This window comes from Bubalus kerabau, chromosome 16 (genome assembly GCF_029407905.1).
Source record: "Bubalus kerabau isolate K-KA32 ecotype Philippines breed swamp buffalo chromosome 16, PCC_UOA_SB_1v2, whole genome shotgun sequence".
Taxonomy (NCBI): Eukaryota; Metazoa; Chordata; class Mammalia; order Artiodactyla; family Bovidae; genus Bubalus; species Bubalus kerabau.
In genome coordinates, this window is record NC_073639.1 from 41207238 (window position 1) to 41224310 (window position 17073).

General features: G+C 37.8%; 1 protein-coding gene across 3 annotated transcripts in view; it reads left to right on the forward strand.

Annotated features, from left to right (window-relative positions):
• Positions 1-17073, forward strand: part of FSTL5 (follistatin like 5) — an 881431-nt gene that overhangs the window by 801337 nt on the left and 63021 nt on the right. For all 3 annotated transcript variants that reach the window (XM_055550064.1, XM_055550065.1, XM_055550066.1), the window contains 2 exons: positions 11150-11257; positions 15593-15717. In XM_055550064.1, the coding sequence (XP_055406039.1) occupies positions 11150-11257; positions 15593-15717 (233 nt within the window). The remainder of the gene's footprint in view (positions 1-11149; positions 11258-15592; positions 15718-17073) is intronic.

Genomic DNA, 17073 nt, shown 5'->3' on the forward strand with positions numbered 1-17073 from the left:
AGGTAAGGTGGTGTATGAAGACCTACAAGACCTTCTAGAACTGATACAGAAAAAAAAAAAAAAAAAGCCCTTTTCATCATAGGGGACTGGAATTCAAAAGTAGGACGTCAAGAGATACCTGGAGTAGTAGGCTAGTTTGGCCATGGAGTACAAAATGAAACAGGGCAGAGGCTAAAAGAGTTCTGCCAAGAGAATGCACTGGTCATAGCAAACACCCCTCCAGCAACACAGGAGCTGACTCTACACATGGCCATCACCAGATGGTCAACACTAAAATCAGATTGATTATATTCTTTGCAGCCGAAGATGGAGATGCTCTATGCAATCAGTAAAAACAAGACTGGGAGCTGACTGTAGATCAGATCATGAACTCCTTATTACCAAATTCATACTTAAATTGAAGAATATAGAGAAAACCACTAGGCCATTCAGGTATGACCTCAATAAAATCCCTTACCATTATACAGTGGAAGTAACAAGTAGATTCCAGGGATTAGAGCTGATAGAATGCCTGAAAAACTATGGGGGGATGTTCCTAACATTATACAGGAGGAGGTGCTTAAAACTATTCCCAAGAAAAAGAAATGCAAAAAGGCAAAATGGTTGTCTGAGGAGGCCTTACAAATAGCTGTGAAAAGAAGCGACATGAAAGGCAAATGAGAAAAGGAAAGATATACTCATCTGAATGCAGATTTCCAAAAAAACAGCAAGGAGAGATATGAAAGACTTCCTAAGTGATCAATGCAAAGAAATATAGGAAAACAATAGAATGGGAAAGGCTAGATATCTCTTCAACAAAATTAGAGACACCAAGGGAACATTTCATGAAGAGATGGGGACAATATAGGACAGAAACAGTATGGATCTAACAGAAGCAGAAAATATTAAGAAGAGGTGGCAAGAATACACAGAAGAACTATACAAAACAGATCTTAGTGATCCAGATAACCATGATGGTGTGATCATTCAGCTAGAGCCACACATTCTGGATTGTGAAGTCAAGTGTGGCTTAGGAAGCATCACTATGAACAAAGCTAGTGGAGGTGATAGAATTTCAGCTGAGCTACTTTTAAATCCTAAAAGATGATGCTGTGAAGGTACATCCCTCAATATGCCAGCAAATATGGGAAACTCAGCAGTGGGCACAGAACGGGTAAAGGTCAGCTTTCGTCCCAATCCCAGAGAAAGGCAATTGCCAGGAGCCAGCGTGAGGAACTCCACCCATGGCAAAGGTCATGAGGAAGGAGGCTCAGCATATGCAAAGGCGGGATCGAGCCTCAGGAGTCCCCCTGGAAATTCTCGAGCATCTACCCCCAAAACCAGAGTCTGCTTACTTTACTGCTTTGTGCTCTCACCTACACCTCTGACTTTATGGGGGGCTGTCCCCCACCACCATCTCTCTCTCTGAAAAAGAGTTAACTTACAGCTCCAGTTAATAAAGTTCCTGGGCGTGACAAGAGTGTTTTAGTTCACAAACTCCTTTGGAAGCTCTCTAGCCTGCCTGAACAGGTTCTTCTGGCCACATGTGATTGTTCACAGCCTCCCAACCGTGAGAGGCATGAGATGTTCTAAACTTTCTAAATACAGTCAGAGGTGTAGGTGAGAGCTCCCCCCTCAGAGCAATTAGGGTCATCAGCCCTATTGCTCCCACAGTGTTGAGTTTTGGGGATGGATAGGACCCCACTCAGGGTGCTGCAGACCCCTCTGTAGGATAGACAGGGTGAGTAGGAGTGGGAAGTGTTAAAAGGGTTGATGAAAAACCTGGTTTTCTGAAACAAATTCTATCCCTATTTAACCACTCTTTATATCTTTTCCCATTCTGTTGTTTTCCTCTATTTCTTTGCATTGATCGCTGAAGAAGGCTTTCTTATCTCTTCTTGCTATTCTTTGGAACTCTGCATTCAGATGCTTATATCTTTCCTTTTCTCCTTTGCTTTTCGCTTCTCTTCTTTTTACAGCTATTTGTAAGGCCTCCCCAGACTGCCATTTTGCTTTCTTGCATTTCTTTTCTATGGGAATGGTCTTGATCCCTGTCTCCTGTACAATGTCATGAACCTCATTCCATAGTTCATCAGGCACTCTATCTATCAGATCTAGGCCCTAAAACCTACTTCTCACTTCCAATGGGAAAGACTAGGGATCTCTTCAAGAAAGTCAGAGATACCAAAGGAAAATTTCATGCAAAGATGGGCTCGATAAAGGACAAAAATGGTATGGACCTAACAGAAGCAGAAGATATTAAGAAGAGGTGGCAGGAATACACAGAAGAACTGTACAAAAAAGATCTTCATGACCCAGATAATCACGATGGTGTGATCACTGACCTAGAGCCAGACATCCTGGAATGTGAAGTCAAGTGGGCCTTAGAAAGCATCACTACGAACAAAGCTAGTGGAGGTGGTGGAATTCCAGTTGAGCTATTCCAAATCCTGAAAGAGGATGCTGTGAAAGTGCTGCACTCAATATGCCAGCAAATTTGGGAAACTCAGCAGTGGCCACAGGACTGGAAAAGGTCAGTTTTCATTCCAATCCCAAAGAAAGGCAATGCCAAAGAATGCTCAAACTACCGCACAATTGCACTCATCTCACATGTTAGTAAAGTAATGTTCAAAATTCTCCAAGCCAGGCTTCAGCAATATGTGAACCGTGAACTTCCTGATGTTCAAGCTGGTTTTAGAAAAGGCAGAGGAACCAGAGATCAAATTGCCAACATCCGCTGGATCATGGAAAAAGCAAGAGTTCCAGAAAAACATCTATTTCTGCTTTATTGACTATGCCTAAGCCTTTGACTGTGTGGATCACAATCAACTGTGGAAAATTCTGAAAGAGATGGGAATACCAGACCACCTGATCTGCCTCTTGAGAAATTTGTATGCAGGTCAAGAAGCAACAGTTAGAACTGGACATGGAACAACAGACTGGTTCCAAATAGGAACAGGAGTTCATCAAGGCTGTATATTGTCACCCTGTTTATTTAACTTATATGCAGAGTACATCATGAGAAAGGCTGGGCTGGAAGAAGCACAAATTGGAATCAAGATTGCCGGGAGAAATATCAATCACCTCAGATATGCAGATGGCACCACCCTTATGGCAGAAAGTGAAGAGGAACTAAAAAGCCTCTTGATGAAAGTGAAAGTGGAGAGTGAAAAAGTTGGCTTAAAGCTCAACATTCAGAAAACGAAGATCATGGCATCCGGTCCCACCACTTCATGGGAAATAGATGGGCAAACAGTGGAAACAGTGTCAGACTTTATTTTTCTGGACTCCAAAATCACTGCAGATGGTGACTGCAGCCATGAAATTAAAAGATGCTTACTCCTTGGAAGGAAAGTTATGACCAACCTAGATAGCATATTCAAAAGCAGAGACATTACTTTGCCAACAAAGGTTCGTCTAGTCAAGGCTATGGTTTTTCCAGTGGTCAAAAATGGATGTGAGAGTTGGACTGTAAAGAAAGCTGAGCGCCGAAGAATTGATGCTTTTGAACTGTGGTGTTGGAGAAGACTCTTGAGAGTCCCTTGGACTGCAAGGAGATCCAACCAGTCCATTCAGAAGGAGATCAGCCCTGGGATTTCTTTGGAAGGAATGATGCTAAAGCTGAAACTCCAGGACTTTGGCCACCTCATGCAAAGAGTTGACTCATTGGAAAAGACTCTGATGCTGGGAGGGACTGGGGGCAGGAGGAGAAGGGGATGACAGAGGATGAGATGGCTGGATGGCATCACTGACTCGATGGGCGTGAGTCTGGGTGAACTCCGGGAGTTGGTGATGGACAGGGAGGCCTGGCATGCTGCTATTCATGGGGTCGCAAAGAGTCGGACATGACTGAACGACTGATCTGATCTGATCTTGTATCTTTAATTTTTTTTTTTTTATATTTTTTAAATTTTATTTTATTTTTAGACTTTACATAACTGTATTAGTTTTGCCAAATATCAAAATGAATCCGCCACAGGTATACATGTGTTCCCATCCTGAACCCTCCTCCCTCCTCCCTCCCCATTCCATCCCTCTGGGTTGTCCCAGTGCACCAGCCCCAAGCATCCAGTATCGTGCATCGAACCTGGACTGGCACTCGTTTCATACATGATATTTAATTTTATCGTATCCTGTTCGCCGACACTGTCTCCCCTTCGAATTCCCTGGATCCACCAGGGCTGGACCCCAGTAAGCAATGCCAAAGAATGTTCAACTACTGCCCAATTGCACTCATTACATATGCTAGCAAAGTAATGCTCAAAATTCTGCAAGCTAGGCTCAGAAGTATGTGAACTAAGAAATTCCAGATATTCAAGGTGGAATAAAAAATCAGAGGAATCTGAGATCAAATTGCCAACACCCATTGGGTCATAGAAAAAGCAAAAGAATTCTAGAAAAACATCTGCTTCATTGACTATGCTAAAGCCTTTGTGTTGATCACAACAGATTGTGGAAAATTCTTCAAGAAATGGCAATACCAGACCACCTTACCTGCCTCTTGAAAAGTAGATATAATGGTACATTAATTATATATTGAGTACTACTATTTACAAGGTATTATTCTAAGTGCAAGAGATGATATCACATAGCTAAACAAACCGAAAAGGCCTGCCTTCCTGGAGCCTAGACCCCAGTGGATGGTGACAGACAAAAGAAGATTATATGTAAATTCTACAATATGGGAAGTGGTCAGTGTTATTGGAAAAGGTAAAGCAGCAGAACAAGGCAGGTGGGATTGGGAAAGTTAAGGACAGAGGGCAGGGTGGCCATGGTTGGCCTCACCTACAAGGTGAGTTCTCAACCAAGGTGTACAGGAAGCAGACGCTTGGTTATCTGGGAAAGACTGGTTCTGGGGGAAAAGTCCTCCAAATGGGAGTAGTGTGACTGACTGACATGTTGGATGAACAGCAAAGTGGCCGGAGCATCTAGATCAGAGACATGGGCAGGAATGAGGGGCAGTGTGGGAAGTGAGGGGTCTGAGAAAGAAGACCAGGAGTGACAAGTCATTATAAGGACGTCTGGCTTTTACTCTGAGGGAAATGAGATGACTTCACAGTGTTTTGGCCAAACTGGTGCCATGATCCATCTAATACTCACCAAAAACGAACAAACAAAAAGCAGCAGCAAAAAACCGAGGTCACTCTGATAAATCTATCCAGATTGTGACAAGTAGAAAATTAAAAGGTGGAAATCCTGAGGTGAGGTTGGAGATGGCAGAGGCTCCCTGTGTGGTCAGAACAGGGCAGGAGCTGCAAAGGTTCAGTTTTTGGAAGGCAGATCCAGCCAGGCCCTGGTGACAGGAAGTAGGGGAGAATGACAGTCAAGGATAATAGAATCTGTAGAATTTTCTTTAAAACTGTGAAAAAACGAACTGCTTTACAACACAAAGGCTTACAGGCTTAATTGTGGCAAGAATTTTTAAGTGTCAAATATAGAGCTGTTCTTTTACAAAAGCTAATGGTCTAAACTGACTGATGGTTTAAGTAATTTCCAAAGAAGACTAGCAAATAATTTATAAAATCCAACACCTGTAATTTATCCTTTCAAAGGTTGGCCATATAAGTAGGAAAATATCAGTTTTTTGACTGAAAATTGGGTTATCGTAAGATTATCCTGAATACAGTTGTTTGGAAATATTTTCATCATGGTTGTATGATTTCATTGCTGAAAACCATGTCAACATTTCCTCTGTAAAATGGGTTATATCTGTACATTTGAAAATTGTAAATAGATTTTTCCTAGGAGTTAAACACCTTCCAAATATAGTAGTCAGAATTATTTTTCATTTTTATCTGAATGTCTTTTTTAGTTCTGGTGAGCTTTTACAACCTAAAAGCAAAATAAACTGAATTTAATACCAAACCTGTGAAATGCTGCAAACAAAAATTGTTCACACATTTTGGAGGGCATTGAATAAACATCTTTCAAATTCTGAAGTTGCTTTGAAAATTTATACTTTCTTCCTTCAGAAACATTTATCTTATTTGAAGGAGATTAATCGTGAACAACTTCTGACACTTCCTAGAACATATTCTCATAAGTTAACTTTTAAAAATAGTCTCTGCTTGCCATTTATAAAAGAAAATGTTCGTAGTTTAAGGCTCAGTGAAAGCATCACCTCCTCTTATTCCTCATCCTGTTCTTACATCTTCCTTTGATCTTCCATGGCAATTGCCCTGTATTTTTATTAACTAGACATGCATCTAGTTATTTTAAGTTCTTCTACCCTATCACCTATAAACTCTTCCAGGACTAAGACTGTGATTATTAATTATTAAAGAATTATCAAATTCTTCATTTGCTAAATAAAGGCATTACATCTCTAAAACACTGTGATGCTGCCATGTATTTTAATACAGTTAGTGGTATTTTTATAATGTTTAACACTCACCAGACTTACCTGGGCACTTTATACTTACCACCTTACCTGATATTTACAGGAACCCTTTGAAGTAGTGCCGAGGTCCAGCCCCGGCTGATCCAGGGTATTCGAAGGGGAGATGGAGTAGGCGACCTATTTATTTATTTATTTATTCAAAGATATAAAGAATAATAGAATGAGGATAGCTCAGTAGGAAAATTCAGTGGAGAAAAGAAGCTGAGTAGCTTGGTTTACGTGGGAGACCAATAAAACTTCAAGACAAGAAGTTTGCACCACTTACGTAGGCCGCAGGCGTCCTTCCGTTCTCCCGAAGGTGAGGAGACACTGAGGCCTCCCCGGTCGGATCTTAGAAGCCCAGGCATAATTAGTAAGCATGGTGGGTTCCACGCTCCAGATGGAGACTCAGCTGGAAGTTAAAGGGAAGAATGACATGGGGAGACCAAGCGTTGGTGAGCAAGGCCCCTAGCTTTATTTTTAACAGGGGCTTTTATACCCTAAGTTACACATAGAGGATAATAGGGGATGCAAAGTCAGCAGTCTTTGATGCTTATCAAAAACCAGGGTTTCTTTCCTGCAAATTTATCATATACAAATGGTTTAGGTGATTTACATCATCTTCTGGCCAGAAGGCCTATTAACATTTTATGACTCTTGACAAGAACTTATCAACAAAGACTTATTTTCTCTAAGAGTAATTATTTTAAGGTTTGGCGCCATCTTCCGAAGATAAGATTACATTCCTATAGGGAGGATGTGTAATGGGTTTACAAAGGAAAGAATTTATTACCTTAAGGGTCTAAAGTTACTAACACCGAGGCCACTACTTTTTTTTTCTACATACCAACTATTAATTAATACATATTCAAGGACACAATTCAGGGGATGTGGAAACTTGGCAACAAACATTGGCTCATCAATGAAATCTTTTTTTTTTTTTTTAATTTTATTTTATTTTTAAACTTTACATAATTGTATTAGTTTTGCCAAATATCAAAATGAATTCGCCACAGGTATACATGTGTTCCCCATCCTGAAATCTTTTACTAGTTTTATTCTGACAGTTTCTAACTCTCTGAGAGGCTCTAAGCTATTTGAATATCTTAAGCTTCCTGTGCCTCTTGAGGCTGGGAGACTGTAAACAATCGTATGCATAGCTGTAGGTGTCCGGGTAAACTTGTCACGCGAGTTAGAGAGCCATCTGAGGGGTTTGGATTTAAACACTCCTACTTGCCCAGGAACTTTATTAATTGGAGCTGTATGTTAACTCTTTGTCAGAGAGAGCTAGATGGTGGTAGGGGACAGCCCCCAGTAAAGTCATAGGTGAGAGCACAAAGCAATAAAGTAGGCAGACTCTGGTGTTTTGGGCGTAGATGCTCGAGAATATCCGGGGGCACTCCCGAGGCTCGATCCCGCCTTTGCGTATGCCGAGTCTCCTTCCTCATGACCTTTGTCACGAGTGGAATGTCTCTCGCCGGCTCCCGGCAAAGTAGGTGTTATTGTTGTCTCCATTTTATTATAGAGGAAACTGAACCACAGTAAGTTTAGTGACTTCCCAAAGTGTTATTTTCATTATTGTTATTTCAGTTTAAATGAAGACACTAAAATTTGAAGTCAGTTTCAGAATACATGTTCATAACCATGGTGTATAGGGCTTCCCAGGTGGGACTAATGGTAAAGTATCTGTCTATCAATGCAGGAGACATAAAAGATGTGGATCCAATTCCTGGGTTGGGAAGATCCTCTGGAGGAGGGCTTGACAACTCACTCTAGTATTCTTGTCTGGAGAATCCCAGACAGAGGAGCCTGGTGTCTAGAGTCCCTAGGGTCTCAAAGAGTAGGACACGACTGAAGCGACTTGGCACGCAGGCAAACATGGTGTATACTGCCTCTTGATGCTTTTCGCCTGGGATTACATTGCTTATACAAATGCTGCTGCATATACTTGGGCCCCATGGGTTTCTCCTCACCTTCCAAAAAAGAAAAAAATATATATATATTTCCTGTCCATGAAGCATAAATAGGAAGGCAACCTATCCAATCCAGACGTTGTCAGGAATGAAACTTGTCAACAAGAGGGGCTGCTCTTTCACAGGTAGGGAGGTCCCCACTTAGGAAAAGAATACAGACCCAAATACCAGGTCTGCTGATCACTTGCTCGATGACTACTGGAGAGACAAATGTCTCAGCTTTCTTATCCATTTCATGGGGATATTAACAGAACTATGTTAAGTATGGACTGTATGTTAATGTGGATATTAACTATGGACTGTGCTATTATACACTTTGTTGTTGCTTAGTCTCTAAGTCATGTACGACTCTTTGAGTTCCTATGGTCTGTAGCTCGCCACGCTCCTCTGTCCAGGGAATCTTCCTGAACCAGGGATTGAATGCATATCTCCTGCATTGGCAGGCATATTCTTTACCACTGAGCCACCAGAGAAGCTCAGTATACCCTTTAAAAGATAACATTTATGAATGGCCAGGTGAAAAGAAAAGAAACTTACACAAGCTGGCAAACTAAATTTTTATTCAGATTGTTTCCTACTACATAAAAGCTAGCTAACGATCTTTGCTATTTTTATAACTGTATCTTAAGAATTGAATAACAATGAGGTCTTTCTCATTGTGGTATTGTTGCCTGTTGAACTATTTCAGGCTTCCCTCACAGCTCAGTTGGTAAAAGCCTAAATATTATTCCAATTTAAGTTACATGTAAAGTAGTCTATTAATCATACATAGATCAAATTTAACATATAAAGGGAAAATATGAAAAATCAAAGGAATCTTGCTTTCATGCTTAGTTGCTCAGTAATGTCCAACTCTTTGTGACCTCATGGACTGTAACCCACCAGGCTCCTCTGTCTATGTGATTTCCCAGGCAAGAATACTGGAGTGGGTTGCCATTTTCTCCCCAAAGGATCTTCCCAACCCAGGGATCAAAATTGTGCTGTCTGTGTTTCCTGCATTGCAGGTGGATTCTTTACCCGCTGAGCTATACTAGCATAAAATGGAGTGTGAAGTCTTTAGAAGTTGAGGATTAATATTCTCAAATGACAACATTCAAAGCAGGAAGAAAAGAAAAGTGTGATGCATGGAAGTCTCCTCCTGCTATTGTCTCTTTCCATGGAAATGCTTTATTTTCAGAAATCATTCATCATCTTAACTAAGATATGCCATGTGACCACCCCTCATCTCTAGGAAGGCTGGGAAAATTCACACTTCTCAAAGGGGAATAAGCTTAGTCATTGACTTGAATCTCTGCTGCTTTCCAAGGGGACTACCTTCCCTGACAACATTGCTGCCCACCTGAAACCAAAGTATTTTAATGGCTCTGTTAGCTAGAAAAAAAGAGCTGAAGACACTAACACAGAGATGTTTAAACAGGTCTTTTCAGAAATCCAATAATTACTTCGATGTATTGAGAATTTTAAATAGCTAAAATACAGGCCAACATTTTAGAAAAGAAATACATCAGTAAAACCAAGTTGCTGTTGTGATAGTTAAAATATGAATCTCTATATACTCAACAATTATAGCTTACTTTTAGCCCATTGAGAAGAGGATTACATTATGAACTAACTTGGGAAATTCTCTAAGGTCATTCAATAGAGCTCTGGGGAAAAAAATGCTTTCAATATCGGATAAGGGTTGTTGTATTGAATACAATTTGTTTTATGTATTATGTTAGAAGATATGTAACTATTATAGGAAATTACTGAAGTGGAGTGTTAGGTTATAATATCAATAGCCTGGAATTAAGGTGAGTGAAATAACTTCCTGGCAGCGATTTATGTTTTGGAAGTTGTGTTTTCCGTAAATGCTAGGTATAAATATTAGCAGAAAAATGCATTTATCATATCAAGTATAGTACAAAAAGCTGCTTCTCTTTTTTCTGTGCTTTTAGATTTCTCATTAAAGAAACTAAATTAGGTAATTTGTCATTATAGTTGCAACTATATATTAGATTGTTGGTGTTTTAGCATTATAAATGGTCAAATCCCATAACTAGCATTGGGATAGAAAAATCTAATAGTATAAATATAGTTCTTACCTGTACTCAACAACTGATTAAAATGCACATATTAGTCATTTATACCTTGAATTCCTAAATAGCTTCTCTGTTCAACACAATTTGCATAGGTAATGAATGAATATAAAACTATATAAAATCATGTAAAAACATATTAGAATAAGGTATCATATTTCCAAATTAATCAAAATAGAATTTAGAAAATTAATCGGCAATATGCAATTTTAAACTTTTAATTTTATATTGGAGTATAGCCAATTAACAGTGTTGTAATAGCTTCAGATGGACAGCAAAGGGACTCAGCCATACATATACATTTATCCATTCTCCCCCAAATTCCCCTCCCATCAAAACTGCCACATAACCTTGAGCAGTTTCCTGGACTGTATAGTAGGACCTTGTTTTTTATCCATTTAAAATACAGCTGTGTGTACATTTGATCCTAAACTCCCTAACTATCCCTACCCCCACCCAACCATAAATTAATTGTCTAAGTCTGTGAGTCTGTTTCTGTTTTATTAATAAATTCATTTGTACCATTTCTTTTTAGAGTCTGCATGTATGGGATGTCATGTGATATTTCTGTCTTCTCTGTCTGACTTAACTTCACTCAGTATGACAATCTCTAGGTCCATCTATGGGCAACATACATTTATTAATCCTACATCTAAGCTCTTGAATTTTTACATAATTTCTGGCCAAGTTTTAAATTAATATTTTGGTCTGAAAACTCTTTCAACCCCTATCTGTTACAGGCAGTAAGCACAGACCCCATCCCAGTTAAATTACACTATGACAAATCTCATGACCAGGTCTGGGTGCTCAGCTGGGGTACAATGGAAAAGACTTCTCCAACACTGCAGGTAAGTCCCTTTCAGTGTGTCTATGAAATTGATGATCTTTAAAACTTTCAGTATCAATGATGTTCTTTCATCTAGATCTTCAAAGAAAGGAAAAAAAATGTTGATACACAAATACATTTTTGGTTAGGAAATATTTTAGTTTAGATGTTCCAAACGTTAGATTTATATGCCAAAGGAATAACCTATAATGACAAAGCTGAAACTGTTGTGCAGGAGGAGGGGGTGATTCTGATGGATTGTTTGGCAATTTCCAGCTTCTCTCGAATTTTCTTGTTTTCATCTCTTTAGAAAGGTATGTAGGGAGTGTAGCTTGTGAAGTAGAGCCCGGGAGAGTAAGACAGAGTCTCAAAGCAGGTCTTCAGTTTTCTCCAAACACACAGGATTTTACTATCTGAGTGCTGGTTCATTTCTAACTGGGGAATACTTACTGTCATTTTTGTAGAATTTGCTTATGATTTGAAATTGACAGATAGATGTGTGTGTGTGTGTATATATATATATATATATATATATATATACACACACATTTTGACAATGACTTTTTTAGAGATGTTAAGAATCATCCCACACACTATATAACCATCTAAAAATGGGTTATTTCCCCCTGAATGTCTAGTAAAAATATGCTAATAAGATTTAGTAAATTTTTAAAATATTTGCTGGGTAGAAGTGAAAGGTTAGTCTCACATCTAAAAATATAAAATAAAACATAGTATTTGAGAATTACTCTTAAAATATGACATACAATAAAATTTATTTACATGAAGAGTGTGTGTGTGTGCATTTATGTATGTATAAGACAGATAGATGATATATAAATAGGTGATAGATAAGTTGGTGATAGATAGATAAACAGATATACAGATACACTGGCAGGAAACACAGGGTCTCTGAATCAGAGGACAGACTGTCTCTTATCCATGGAACCTGTTAGCATTTATTCTGCAGTGCCTACCCTCATGGGGTGATGCGGTGAGAGTTTAGAGTCACCCTGAACAACCAGCACAGTGCTACTGACTCAAATCATGAGTTTCTAAGTTATTTTAGGTGGCTAGCACCTCAGTCCTGGAGAAGGCAATGGCACCCCACTCCAGTACTCTTGCCCAGAAAGTCCCATGGACGGAGGAGCCTGGTAGGCTGCAGTCCATGGGGTCGCTAAGAGTCAGACACGACTGAGCGACTTCACTTTCACTTTCCACTTTCATGCATTGGAGAAGGCAATGGCAACCCACTCCAGTGTTCTTGCCTGGAGAATCCCAGGGACGGGGGAGCCTGGTGGGCTGCCGTCTATGGGGTCACAGAGTCGGAAACGACTGAAGTGACTTAGCAGCAGCAGCAGCACCTCAGTCCACCATCTCATGTGAGAAATAGAGATTGTTACTCTGAAAAATATACAAATCTTCTCCTGGAGTAGAGGAGTATGTCAGTATCCTGGCAATGTAGTAATTGGTTCAAAGGAATTAAGTCCCTAAATCTCTCAGGAGCAATACTTCATCTCCAACTTTCAAAGGCATTTTTGCTATGCCATCATCTTTTAACCAAACTTTTTTGCTCAGAAAGACCTGACTCAGCAGAAATGTCAAAATATGTATGGATAATTGTTTCCCAATAAGATTATCAGGAAATGTCTTTCAAAATAATGAGATCTAAGATTTATTTGAAAAAGAGAATTGATTTTCCTTTGGAAAAATTGAATTGAAACCAAACACCATTGTCAAGCTCTCCATTTTGCTAGTGTCCCTGTGCCATGATGGTGAAAGACTCACATCTAGAGACTGCTAGGGTATGAGGCTAGGAAGTACTTCTTTGCTCTAATGTTTTGTATCTTATAATGTTACCCTCTTAAACTTGAACATGCACAACATTTTATCAAGGATCTGAAAGCCCTTCTCTGTGTTTTCATGTTGTAAATATAATTAAATCTGTATGTCTTTGTCCAGTCTGAAAGCAATATTTATTATATATTACTTTATGTGATATTTATAATTAATTAATATAAACCCATAAACTGTCATAATTTTAAGTATTTAAGACAATGATTTTCCATCTACTGTTCTAAAGTCTCAAAGATTTATCATAGTTTTTTTTTTTCTTTTTAATGGGCATTTATGTCTTATGAAAACTTAAGAAATTCCATAAAATTCTAAAACTCATGTAGCAGTCATCTTCAGTTTTACGACATAAACGCAGTGTCTATACTACAAACACACAACAATTTGACAAGAAAATATCTCCAGTGAACAACTTGGAGTAAAGTCCTTGCATTCTTCTACTGGCCAGGACATAGGCCCAGTCAGATGAGGCGACAGTGGGAAGTGGTGTCTCTCAGTTTACTGCAGCCATCGCACACAGAGAAGCAGGCAGCAGGACACTCTTAGAAATGAGCCAGGATTTTTGCAAGAGTGCACCTATTGATCAAAGTGCATCCCAGATCAGTCTGTGTCCTTGAAGTCAGTAGACTCAGTCCCGAACCTGGCAATTCACCACTTCCTGCTCAATTCCAGGATCAAGAAGGGCCTAGACCCATCAGGGGGGAAAGTCCAGACTGAAGGGAACTGGGGGTGTGGCTTTGCATATTTTACAATCTAAGACAATGACAAGTGCAGAAGAGAGGTTCAGTTAATCAGCCTTCAGGAGTGTGAATGATGTGGGATGCAATACACACATCAGAGTTTGAGTATTAAATTCTGTGGTGCCTGTAAACTACTTAGAACACATATTAACACATAGCAAGCTCTCAGTATTATTATTGCTGTTGTCAGTCAGTACTATTATTAATTTCAAATGCATCTACATGCATACTGAGAAATATATAACCTCTGTACAACCTAATGGAAAAAAATTTGGGGAGTCCCTTTGTTATAATCCTGTTGAGTTTTATTATAGTCTTGTAGACATTATTATAAGTGGCTGAAGTCCAGTGAGGACTTTCTCACTGATACACATTAATAAGATAACCATGAATAAAATAGGTACAATGTCTTTAAAGTTTAACCATGTACATTGGTTCTCTCTTCCTGGGCACGTGACAGGGGAGAGGGGTATCCTTTTGGTTGGGTGGAGCCATATGATTAGTTCTGGCAAAATAAGCCTGCCACGAATGAAAATATTCAAGGTAGTTGGCTGTTCTTTCTTCATGGAAAACAGAATAAAAATACTAAAAGCAATAGATATCCTGCCAAAGACCTCTGGGAAAGTAACAGGTATAAAACAAAATGTTTATCTTTAAAAAATAAAGAAGCAGTAAAGAAGTAAGGATTTGTTTCTGTTCTGTTTTGGTTTTTGATTGTAACGTGACTGAACCTATCTTGACTGTTATAATAATTAATCTATTTTCTTGAACTTGGCAATTTCCAATGGAACTCAATGGAAGTATAATCATTGCAATGAAGAAAAATTAACCTTTCAGGGGAAAAAAACTAAAAATAAAAATGATATTTACTTCTGTCTTAAAAACCAAAGGAAGACACTCAGTTTTGAGGGAGGAAAGTCTATTAGGCAGTCAATAGTTTAGGATGTTTAATTTGGTAACCACAAGTAGAAAGGGTTTAAAAGAAGTAAAATAAAGGCAAGGAAGTACATTAAAAGGCTCATACAGAACAATGGCTGTGAAGCAGAGACAATAGGACAAATGTGGAGGTATGAGAAATCAGAAGGAAAAACAAAGAATTTGGAGCAAAATGGGATAAAAGAGCTTAAATGTAGTGATATTTTTTTTTAAGAAATATGAAAGTTTTAAAATCAATTAATGGTGAATATTTGAAAAAAAATCTCTTTGATTAAACTTGCTTAAATCTATTATTTTCAATTTATTAAAGGAAAAATATAAAATGTAATGCAACCTAAGATTTCTAACAGCAAAAATATGTCAAATGATATATTTTGGAGTTTTCTGTCCTATATTTCCAACTATGTTCTATAGGAGGGGAGTTTTTTACATATCATTTACTCCTCAATAAAGCTATGAAGGAAGGAAGGAAAAGGGAGGAACAAAGAAAAAAGAAACAAATTTAATAATTTGCATCATATGTATGCTTGTTTTTATATTTCTTATTAACGCAGTAACATTTTTATAATATAGAAGTTATCAATATGCAAATTTATTTTATATTTTAAGCAGAAGTTGTTCAAGAAAAAATGTTTTCCATTTTTTCCTTTTTATAAACAGAAGTTTCTACATTGAAATAAGCAAATAGAATTCCAATTTGCTTAATAATACACTAATATTAAGGTTTAAAATAAAGAGTCTATGCAAACAAATTCCAAAGATTTATTTCATCTCTGATCCTACTAAGGACATGCTTGGCCAAGATCTAAACACAATATTCTGTTTAGGTGATAACCCTGGCCAGTGGGAATGTACCACACCACACCATCCACACCCAGCCTGTGGGGAAGCAGTTTGACAGGGTGGACGATTTCTTCATTCCCACCACCACACTCCTCATCACCCACATAAGGTGAGTGACCGGATGAGCATCAAGTTTTAGATTTCTCTCTAATTTTGACAGAAAGTCATGGGGAAGCACCGGAAGAAAAATTCTGTTATACAGCAAATACACACATAAATGCACTTTGATTAACTTTGTTTCATCTGCTTGATGAACTTTTACTTATCAACATTAGTTATGAATTTTCTGTATTCTAATCCCTCATATATAGCAGAGAATTGAATTTATAAAGGTATGGTTGCATTTTTAAATCAGTTTTACATTTACTATTTTTTGCAAATTGTCTTTAAGTTCTGATTAGGTTTTTGCAAGATGCTAAAATTTGAACTTGGTTGAGTTCATTTCAGAGAAGGGAACCACTCTCAGCAAAATCCATTCAACTTATTATAATAACATTCTTGTATCATTTTGCCCATAAAGAAACAAATATAACATTGTATCAGGATGTATAGTAAGTTGAAATGAAATATTTAAGGTCTGCACTTTGAGAAAACATGCTTACTCATTCAGTCTCTCAGTGTATTCACAAGAAGTAAAAAAGTAAATACTTCTAATGATATCACTGTAGAGTATCACAGAAATGGTTTAAATGTTTAAAGTGGGAAACTTTGGATATTTACAATTTCTAAAACTACATATTTTATTGATTTATTGGAAATGTAAAGTATTGCTTAGCAATACTAATGAATCTGAACAAAACTAATATTGTATTATCTTTTTCAAGGGAATTTGGTTGAGGGGAGACTATATCACATATTTTATATGAGCCATTATTTGATCTTTGTGTATATTTGTTCCCCTTGAATTAAAGTGAAAATTATCTTGTCTAAAAGTTGGAGTTTAAGAATTCTGAAACAGTAAAAAATTCAACTCACAAAAATAAAAAGGGAAATTCATAAATAACAGTTGTGGCTCACAGTCAAGGTTTTATGTAGAAACTGTTCTTTGGGAAGCCAAGTATATGTTTAAAAGAGTTTAATATATTTGTCAAGTAATTGTTTATTATTTTCAGAATGCCTATTATGTCACTCAGCAATAAAGTGATTATAATATGCTTCACATTTTTTAACTGTTTTCATGGAAAATAAGTCAAACTCAATGAAAATTCAGCATATTTGAAAAGCATTTGCATAAACAAATAATCTTTAGGTCTGACTGCAAACACTGGAAGAGTTCAGAGACTGAAGAAATCAGTTTAGAAACTGAAAATGGTCCCAACTGCTGAGATACCTAAAAATATGTAATGTTTTCATCCTTATTTGATGAGGACAAAATTTTATTTAATTGACATTGAATGTTATGTTTAATAAATATCCGTTTGCTATCTTCAAGTTGCTGATAAATTTTTACTAGTAAATCATTTAA